Here is a 10274-nt window from a genome sequence, read left to right as displayed (position 1 = left end):
ACAAAGACAGTGAATGATTGGAGTTAAACTTAGGTTGTAATACCTGCCAGGTCACATCTCTGGGAAACATCAGCCTAATTCAGCAGAATAAGAGAATGTTTTTAATAGTAATAATTGTGATAAATGACATTGGGTTTGACAGTTATTGTAAAATATGATGCAACAAAAATGGTAGTGACTTAAAAAGTTTGTGTTTAGAACCGGTGAGTTGAAGTCCTGCTCCATGAAGCTGCTACAGAGGATGTTGGCATCTAAATCATTCATGTCAGGTTGAGAGTTAACACAATTCAGTCTTCATCACTGCCTAAGTCCAGTGGGTTGAAATCAGGGTCATCCTCATCCAAGTCCAAATCATCCATGTCTTGAAACAACGACTCGTCTACTTCTACACTATTCCCAACTAGAAGAAAAGAGCAGAGAAGACCAACTTTGAAGGACAATCGAGTTTAAGTTTCAAAAAGCAAATGGCATCCTACATAACTTGGACAAACAACAATAAAAATTTACGGTGCTTACCGTCCTCCAAGAACTGGATATCTGATGTGTCAAGATTATGGTCTGTCTCAAAGAGCTGTTTTCCTGTAACATATTTACAAAAGTAAATAGACAGAACATAAGAAAAGGTGGTTCAGATTTGAGTTTATATGCTGCTTTTAATAAGTTTTCAACCCACCTGTGAGTTTTCCCTTTCCTGCCTGCTCCTCTTCTTTCTGCCTTTTCTTCTTTAGCTCTGTCACTTCTTGTTCAAATTTTGCTTTCCATGTTAGGAAGTTCTCAATTGTGACCACAGTGCCTTGGAATGCACGCTGAGAAAAACAAAACAAAAGAACAACATTTTTCATTTCAATATAAATGATAGCTATGTAATTAAAAACAAATCTAATATTCAAAGCAACAGCATTCTATAAAGTGTACAATAGCAACAACATCTGCGTACAGTTGGGTGGGTCTGTTTCAACCCAAGTGGTCAACCTTTTGTTAGTGTGCATGGCCCCCTTCTGGTAGATGCTGTAATTACACCTTTAGAACAATCATCGTTCGACTTCACTAATAGTCCTTGTTTATTGTGGTTAAACAAATTTTTGGATTGTTGTGATGTTTTTATCAGTTTTTTGAAGTCTCATTTTGACGGCACCCATTCACTTGGTGAGCAAGTGATGTAATGCCAAATTTCTTCTTCCAAAGAAACAACCTCATCTACATCTTGGATGGCTTGAGGTCAAGTAGATTTTCAGCAAATTTTTCATTTTGGGGTGAACAACATTCAGAACAACATACCTTTACATTCAGAAGACATGCTCAAAACAAACCTTCTCAGCTTCTTCGTCCTCCCTTTCTTTTCTTAGGGTTTCTTCTTCTCTTCTGTTCTTAATCTGGTCAATTATTTCATTAAGTTTCTCCTGCACAGCTGTCACTAATGTGAATATCATAACCATTCCCAGGTTTTCTTCAGCCTACAAAAGAAAGGGGTTATTAGAAAGGACAGTAAAAAAATCCCCCAACATTAATGTGTTTTTGCTGTGCAGACCTGTTCCTTTAAAAGTGTTAGAATGTCTTCTGCGTCTGAATCTTCCAGGTTCTCCTGTGAGAAGATCTCCCACAGAGGGGGTTCGTCTGGATAGTTCTCCACATATGTAAACTTAAGGGTCACCTCCACCGCTACAACAGACAGAAATCAGTAATGTTGGGATTTTGAAGTTGTTGCTTTGAGCTACACTTTAGCCCTAAAAGTAAAGACTACTTATATATCACATTTGATCCACAAATTTCTAGGGCCTCTCAATTATCAACATGATCTGAAAAAATAAATAAATAAATTTTACACAATCTTCTATTTGTCTTTTGTTCTCTGATTAATATTTTACCCCTTTTTTAGCAAAGTAAAAGCTGTTTTAGTTTTATTGTAAAAATGTCCACCCTTTGTGGTACTCGTCTTTTTGCTCTAAAATCTGTGAAAACTGATTTTTATAAAGTACAAGTAAAAATAACTTTAATACTGTTTCATAATGAACATTTACTGAACTGAAGCAACTTAGGTTTACTTAATTATCTATACATTAGGTTTTAGAAAAAAACGTTAATTTAAATTACATTAACGTTAATTTGTTAAAATTCGATAACATCAGATTTTTGAGGAATGGTTATCTCTCAATCAACATGGTACTGTATTGCATTATACATTTTGCCCACCACAATAAAAAAACTACAGCTTTGATCATAAAACTAAGCATTATCAGGAGATTTAAAGTGACAAGTGATATTTATATGCATTTTATGGAAGCAGTCTGTTGTACTATTGCAATTACAAATATATCAGAATTTCATCTTACTTTTTGGCCTCAAAAATTTCAGCAACTGCACCAAATTACATATTTTTGCTCAGTTTGGCCAGTGTTTTTTTCCTCCTCCGTAATCTTCTATATTATACTGTATGAGCCATAAAAGCCTGATATATCAAATATGACAGTTCACAGGGTAAATGATAGTAAAACATACTGTAACATATTCCGTGCACAGACACAGATAATAAAGCATATGGACCTACTCTCTTCATTTTCTCCCGCATCAGAAGTAACTGTGATGGTGAAGCTTGTGGGCTCCTCGGAAAGCACTGCATGAAAGAAAATATTGTAAAGAAAGAAACAAACTAATGAAATATCCAGAGCTCACTATTATTTATCACTTCCCACAGCCTGGAAGTAAATAGGTATGGGTGACCACTGACTGAACCAGTACTTCCACAGTTAATTCAAAGCAGCACGTAACATAAATCGGACACAATTTATGCTTGACATCTTACTGCTGGCCATCGGTTATTGTTTGCTTTGTTTCTTAACCTCCCACACAGCTTAATCTGCAGCTATAAAGAATGATATCAAAGAGATGACCGAGTCGCTCGTATGTTTAACTAACTTTGTTTCATGAAAAGCTAGTCAGCTAACGAACAGCGTGGCGAATTTATAAGCATAAAACATAAACTTTGCTGTCAATCCTACCTGTAAACGAGTCCGGGTAAATGGACTCTATTGCTTCTAGTTCATTCCTCTGCTCCTCGCCGTAGTCTGTCATTTTATGTCACAAATGTCCATAGATTAGAGCCTGCATGGAAGAAACGTGTGCTAAGGCCCGGCTGGCATCGATGCTTTCTGCGATCATCAGTAATGTCTGAGTTTGGTCTGGGAGGGGTGAGTAACACCCCGATTTTATTTGCTCTGACTGCTATGCATTTGTACCATTGTAGTAATTCATGCTGTCTCACACCTGAATCCGTTAAAAAAGGCTGTATATAAAATAAACAATGTATAAAAATAAACGCGTGAAAAAGCTTGATTCTGGCATGGATTATATAGCCTGGCGATCCAGCCACTTTAATCTAAACTGCTTTTCCACAATCAAAGCAAGTAACCTGTAATTTTTAAATCCCAATCTCCGGAAATCAATTATTAATCCGTGTCTTTTATTATTACTTATTAATCTGTAGTTTTGTTTATCACAGCATGAATTGGGATTTATGAATTAAGCAGACACTGGTTGGAGTAGTTTTATTGACTGTGCATTTATTGATTATACAAGCAAGAACAAAAATATAGGCCTTTCCTTATTCTGGATATGGTTTTGCCTGTTGAAACAGCTTAGACCAGTTTGGACCATCTTAAATTCACTTAATACACTTTGGCCCGGTTTCACAGACAGGGTTTAGACTAAACCGGGATTAGGCCATTGTTCAATTAGGAAATTTAAGTAATTTTTATTAACATGCCTTTATTAACATGCATTACTGGTGTGCATCTCAAGACAAAACAAAGGCACTGATATATTTTAAGATCAGTCAGTGCAAGTTTCCTTCAGTTAAAACAGCTCAGACTTGCACTTTAGTCTGGGACTAGGTTTAAGCCTTGTCAGCTTTAGGTAGGTAGCAACTGGCACAGGCTGTTATTGTTACAGTTAGATCAACTTGACCACCGCCATCATGGTAAGGCTTGGAAGAGGCTAAGCTTACAAACGCACCTTATACTGTTAACCAGCGATGCATTTTAATTGGTCATTTACCAGCTGAACAAACTAGGATAGACTAGGCTGCCTTTTTCAGCAGGGTAGAAGAGGGTAAATTTTCTGTATTTTTGTGAAAGCCTAAACAATATACATAATATAAATGCAAATGTTAAAATAAAGTATAAATACGTAGAGCAAGGAAAGAAACAAATACAAAAAGTATTATATATATATATATAAATAAACAGTTTAACAGGTTTTATGTACATGCGTTACTTTTACATACAAGCAAAACATTTTGTGTATTTGTCTGTTACATTTAAATCAAAATAGGTAGATGGACTGTGTGCTTGTCATTGTAGTTCTTATCGTAGTTCCTCGCTGTCATTTATAGTTCCGTTTAGTGAACGATTCATTAATATTCTGGGTACAAACCCACAACTGTAACTGTATTATAACAGCTTTTGTTAGTACAACTTTTTTACTAAGTTTATTTAGATTGTTTTTTTTTTGCCTTTGCCATTGCCTGTGCCGGTTACACTTTATTTGAAGGTGTCCTTGTTACAGTGTAATTATTAATGCTGTCAAACGATTAATCGCAATTAATTGCATCCAAAACAAAAGTTTTTGTTTACATAATATAATGTGTGTGTACTGTGTATATCTATTATGCATATATAAATACACACACATGCATGTAAATAATTTATATATAATATAAATTATATTCATATTCACTTATATTCATATCATATAAGTGCTGAGTAATATTAATTAACTACATGTGAGTAGGATGAGGCTTTGGTTTAGGGTTAATTGCTTGTAATTATGCATAATTTATTGTTATTATAATAGTAAGTACATGTAACGTGTTACAAGGACACCTTAAAATAAAGTGTTACCCCTGTGCCTTTGCTTTTAAAGGAAAGGACCTTGAGTCAAGACTCAGGTCAGCCACTATATCTCATTGCTTTGTACACAAGGGCAAGACTGTGGCTCTGACTCAATTTTAATGTCATTAGTTATTTGGCTACATTTGGTTACTTCTAAGCAATATTTTTGCACACTCAACTTTAACTTTAAACTAACATTTAATATACATTAATGTTTTTGGTAATTTTATCACTTACTATTAACCTGAGTATTTACTTCTCTTTCACAACAGTACAGGAAATGCATACCACAGACATGCCGGAAACCACCACCTTACTATATATAATATTTGTGACATTCTGTAGTAGTGCTAGTGTAGTAGTAGTTTTGAAAAGCTATGCAAAGAGAAACTCGTTTTGATCACAAGGGCCTTATTCAGAGCTGATCTGTGGATCAAAACTACTGAAGAAATGAGTGTTGGGCACTCAGAATGTGGGTTTCCTGTTTGTCAAATCTTCTGCTTAAAACCAGCAGAGGAAATAAGCATTGCGGTTTACAAGTTTTTTATTTTGACATGAATACAATGTGACCTTATTGTAGATTTTAATTAATATTGTGCTGTACAGTTACTTATCAGTACCAAAATCTTTTGAGATTATCATGCATAAAAGTGTATCAAAAACACTGCCTGTTTTGTAAGGATATGGTGAAAAAGATTTTAAAATTTAGAAAGGAATAAGAGAGCTACCGGTTCAAAGAGTGCACAAGGCCTGAATGACAAATGCCCTGAGAATAAGTGTTTTTTTTTTCTTTCCCTTTTTTGACTTTGTAAAACCTGAAATGCAGCATTCAAGCAGTATGGAAATTGGATGTTGTTGTGGAAAGTGTCACACAAATCTGTCAACATCTCTTTAGGGACTGAGATCTGTATTGGTTTACTGATATAAAGGTATAAAACTGTAAGAACTTGCAGTTTGAATAGTGCCACAACCACTTCCTTAATGGACAAAACAAAATGTCCAAAAACTGTCATTACAACACTTTCAATACAGGTTGTAGGCCTTGGTACAACTAGGTCTTGATTCACAGTGGCTTGTTGTCTTCAAGGTCATATTCTAGGCTCTACTTTTCTAATTCCAGTTACCAGTCCATGCAGTGTTCTATGTCATCTCGATGCCATCTTGCCCCTCTAGAACAGGACGCTTCTCAGGGCTGAAGTCCCGATCTGCGCGCTCCACGTATCTCTGCAGCGTGCTGTAGTACTGTTCACTTTTTTTAAAAGTGTATATAGTAGAGATCTCCTCCCAGGCCTTGTGATTTGGAAAGGGAAATGGTTCGGGATTTTTGTTATCAAAGAAACTCTTGAGATTTCTCTCTGCCAGTTTGTTGGCATAATCTTCTGCAAACACCTCAAAATTTTGCTTCTCCTTCTCCATGTAGATCTTCTGGAAGGTTAACTGAAGGTAGCTTACTTGAGAGCGACAGTTCTTAAAGCAAGTTCCAATTAGGGCTACTGTTGCCGATATGATAATGATGGACCAGCCGAGGATCTGCGAACATAGATCAATCAGTTGAATGCTAAGATAGAATCATTTATAAGTTAATAAGTTAATTAATAAGTTATCATAGCAAATTATTATTATCGAAACTTTGCAGGCAAAAAGGTAAATTGTATTTGTCAATAATTTATTGAAGCATGAAGCACAACTAACACAGGAATCACTTTCAAACAGTTTTCTGTAGGTCAGCACAGTGATTTGTGTGACCAGTTTGAACCTGTTGTGAAATTTGCCAGGGGTAAATCTTTTGCCCTCAAGATACGGTCATTCCAATAGGAATCCACACAATCAGGAATTTTGCATGAGGAGAAAAGATTCCCCATGCAGATTTAGCTTATGTTCAAGTTGGTCATGCAAATGTCCCGTGCTGACCAACAGAAAGCTGCTTGATTTAAAAGTGACTTTAGTGTGAGCTGTGCTTTATACATCTTCACGCTAAGGACAATAAACTTTAATCATGTTATATATCATTTTAAATTTAACGTGGATGAAAACAAGGCTTTGAGGGATACACTTACTGTTTTTACAATGGCATGCACTGTATAAAGGTTCTAGATCATGTAATTCTCACAATTTAGAATTTTAAAAACTCTACTAATTTTTTTTCTCTGAAAGATGTTCATTAGCTGCACAATAGGTACATTGGTAAACACCTCTACAGTCAATTGAACACTGTACATCTTACCCTCACAGCTTTGTTTTTATTCCTTTCAATATGGCACTACCCTGATTACAGTCTATAGGCATGATTTTTCCCCCCAACCAGTTTTGTTGGTCATATCAATCACAGTGATGAATGCTTACACCAAACACTAACCCCTAACTCTACCCCTCACCCTAACCCTAACCAATGAAATTAGCTGCTGGGTGGGATTTTTCGCTGAACAGGTTTGCGGAAAAAATTACACAGTCTATAGACACTGGACCAGTTTTTGCACACTAAATTTGACTAAAATTGATCTGTGATTGCCTCTTCATGCAAAATTCCCAATGACATGGATTGCATTTTGCCTGCGAAAATTTGCCAAACACTGTAACCACATCTTTAAAGCTTCTGCTAAGAAAAAATTAGTCCACTACAACGTACAAAAAAAAATCAGCCTAGCAACACAAATATATATGTATATACAGGTGCATCTCAATAAATTAGAATGTTGTGGAAAAGTTCATTTATTTCAGTAATTCAACTCAAATTGTGAAACTCGTGTATTAAATAAATTCAATGCACACAGACTGAAGTAGTTTAAGTCTTTGGTTCTTTTAATTGTGATGATTTTGGCTCACATTTAACAAAAACCCACCAATTCACTATCTCAACAAATTAGAATATGGTGACATGCCAATCAGCTAATCAACTCAAAACACCTGCAAAGGTTTCCTGAGCCTTCAAAATGGTCTCTCAGTTTGGTTCACTGGTCTACACAATCATGGGGAAGACTGCTGATCTGACAGTTGTCCAGAAGACAATCATTGACACCCTTCACAAGGAGGGTAAGCCACAAACATTCATTGCCAAAGAATCTGGCTGTTCACAGAGTGCTGTATCCAAGCATGTTAACAAAGTTGAGTGGAAGGAAAAAGTGTGGAAGAAAAAGATGCACAACCAACCGAGAGAACTGCAGCCTTATGAGGATTATCAAGCAAAATCGATTCAAGAATTTGGGTGAACTTCACAAGGAATGGACTGAGGCTGGGGTCAATGAATCAAGAGCCACCACACACAGACGTATCAAGGAATTTGGCTACAGTTGTCCTCTCCTGAACCACAGACAACGTCAGAGGTGTCTTACCTGGGCTAAGGAGAAGAAGAACTGGACTGTTGCCCAGTGGTCCTAAGTCCTCTTTTCAGATGAGAGCAAGTTTTGTATTTCATTTGGAAACCAAGGTCCTAGAGTCTGGAGGAAGGGTGGAGAAGCTCATAGCCCAAGCTGCTTGAAGTCCAGTGTTAAGTTTCCACAGTCTGTGATGATTTGGGGTGCAATGTCATCTGCTGGTGTTGGTCCATTGTGGTTTTTGAAAACCAAAGTCACTGCGCCCGTTTACCAAGAAATTTTGGAGCACTTCATGCTTCCTTCTGCTGACCAGCTTTTTAAAGATGCTGATTTAATTTTCCAGTAGGATTTGGCACCTGCCCACACTGCCAAAAGCACCAAAAGTTGGTTAAATGACCATGGTGTTGGTGTGCTTGACTGGCCAGCAAATTCACCACAGACCTGAACCCCATAGAGAAACCCCATAGGCCACTGTCAAAGAAACCTGGGCTTCCATACCACCTCAGCAGTGCCACAAACTGATCACCTCCATGCCACGCCGAATTCAGGCAGTAATTAAAGCAAAAGGAGCCCCTACCAAGTATTGAGTACATCTTTTATTGGTCTTATGAAGTATTCTAATTTGTTGAGATGGTGAATTGGTGGGTTTTTGTTAAATGTGAGCCAAAATCATCACAATTAAATGAACCAAAGACTTAAACTACTTCAGTCTGTGTGCATTGAATTTATATAATACACAAGTTTCACAATTTGAGTTGTAGCCTATTACTGAAATAAATGAACTTTTCCACAACATTCTAATTTATTGAGATGCACCTGTATATACAGTATGTATAAAAAAAAAAAACATTTTTACAGTAACCGTCTGTGCTCACCTGTGACTGGGCTCTTAACATCAGCAGCAGTTCCGTATTTTCATTCGGAGGCAGTTGGGACTTGCTGCAGGGCACTCGGGGGAGCTCGTCCTGGCATGCACGTGTCTTGTTTTTGCAGAAAATTTGCACCACCACATTTTCATCCAGGCCACTAACAGCACACTCATAAAAAGTTCCATTTAACAGTGCTACACTAAGCCACATGACAGGGGCAATGCAGGCTCCAGATAGCACTTTTACAAACACCTGCAAGCATCCCATAAAGTTACCCCTGGGGCAGAGTTTGAAAGGGTCGAGACAACACCCAGTACATAACCGCCAAAGACGTGTACTAACAAAGAGTCCAATCGCCAGCAAGACAACAGCAGGGCCGATCAGAAAAGTTAATCCATAGGCAAAATTTTGTCTACGGTTGCACGGACACTGGAAAGACACCATGGAGAAAATTCGTTCACTACCTATTGTCAAAATAGCCATGAAGCTGTAGCCAATAGTGGTCTTCTGGTTGGTGAGGAATTTTAGGACGGTCTTAAACGAATCCATAGCTGGTACAGACATGGCTGCAACACTCCAAAAAAGCTGCTAAACCGAAAGAGATGATTTCTGCTATGGCACTCCCTTTGCTCGCTCTCTTATTTTCACTTTGTTTTCCACACTTCCTTTATCTCCTCCTTTTCTGTCTCTGGCTTCCCCACATCTCATCAAATCCCTCCCCTGTCCATCCTTTTTCCCCTCCCATTTAGTGAAAGACCGTGACCAAAACCAGCCCATCAGGTTCTGCCAGAAGTCACAACAGACTGCAGATGTGTATGGACTCATTTACACATCATGCAACAGGAGTCAAACAAATAAAATCCCAACAATGCAATTGTCGGCTGAGCTTTGTAACTGACAATGCGCTTTTTATTATTGGAATGCCAGAATCCGGAGGTCGCTAGCAATGGAATTTGGAAATCTAGAGGCTGGAACAGCAGATTAGTGTGTTTTTGGTCAAATAAAGAAGTGTATTGCAACATAATGCTTTACATTAGGTAAAAAGGAAGTGCTTCATTCTGGTTCTGTATGAGGAGACAGTTTCTGTTCTGCTCTAGTGCCCTGCACTTCTCCCATAAAGACTTAACCTTAAAGCTAACCGCAAATGGTAGAACTTAATGAATATTGATTTTTTTGAGTGAGCTTTTAGCAGTGTAATTTTCAAATTA

The 10274-nt window shown here is 37.4% G+C and overlaps 2 protein-coding genes across 2 annotated transcripts; both read right to left on the bottom strand.

The window, feature by feature from the left end:
• Positions 1–87: 87 nt before the first annotated feature.
• Positions 88–3191, bottom strand: rwdd1 (RWD domain containing 1). The gene is made up of 7 exons (XM_058746952.1): positions 2997–3191; positions 2546–2611; positions 1529–1659; positions 1311–1454; positions 674–806; positions 517–579; positions 88–400 (listed from the first exon to the last, which is right to left on the bottom strand). Exons 1-7 carry the CDS (start codon positions 3067–3069, stop codon positions 288–290), a joined length of 723 nt encoding a protein of 240 aa, XP_058602935.1. The 5' UTR covers positions 3070–3191; the 3' UTR covers positions 88–287.
• Positions 3192–3545: 354 nt separating this feature from the next.
• On the bottom strand, positions 3546–9726 carry LOC131521998 (calcium homeostasis modulator protein 5-like). The gene is made up of 2 exons (XM_058747197.1): positions 9073–9726; positions 3546–6416 (listed from the first exon to the last, which is right to left on the bottom strand). The coding sequence occupies exons 1-2, from the start codon at positions 9628–9630 to the stop codon at positions 6027–6029; spliced, it is 948 nt and encodes a 315-aa protein (XP_058603180.1). The 5' UTR covers positions 9631–9726; the 3' UTR covers positions 3546–6026.
• Positions 9727–10274: the final 548 nt, after the last annotated feature.

This window comes from Onychostoma macrolepis, chromosome 16, assembly GCF_012432095.1.
Source record: "Onychostoma macrolepis isolate SWU-2019 chromosome 16, ASM1243209v1, whole genome shotgun sequence".
Classification (NCBI taxonomy): Eukaryota; Metazoa; Chordata; class Actinopteri; order Cypriniformes; family Cyprinidae; genus Onychostoma; species Onychostoma macrolepis.
Note: the sequence above shows the minus strand (reverse complement) of the source record. Positions and strands in the feature narration are given on the sequence as shown.

Coding starts and splice junctions, on each gene's coding strand:
- rwdd1 (XM_058746952.1), bottom strand. CDS start 3,069: ATGACAGACTACGGCGAGGAGCAGAGGAATGAACTAGAAGCAATAGAG. Junction 1,660..2,545: donor TGCGGGAGAAAATGAAGAGA/GTAGGTCCATAT, acceptor TGTCTGTTGTAG/CGGTGGAGGTGACCCTTAAG. Junction 807..1,310: donor AGGACGAAGAAGCTGAGAAG/GTTTGTTTTGAG, acceptor TGTTTTTCTCAG/CGTGCATTCCAAGGCACTGT.
- LOC131521998 (XM_058747197.1), bottom strand. CDS start 9,630: ATGTCTGTACCAGCTATGGATTCGTTTAAGACCGTCCTAAAATTCCTC. Junction 6,417..9,072: donor TGTTAAGAGCCCAGTCACAG/GTGAGCACAGAC, acceptor CTATGTTCGCAG/ATCCTCGGCTGGTCCATCAT.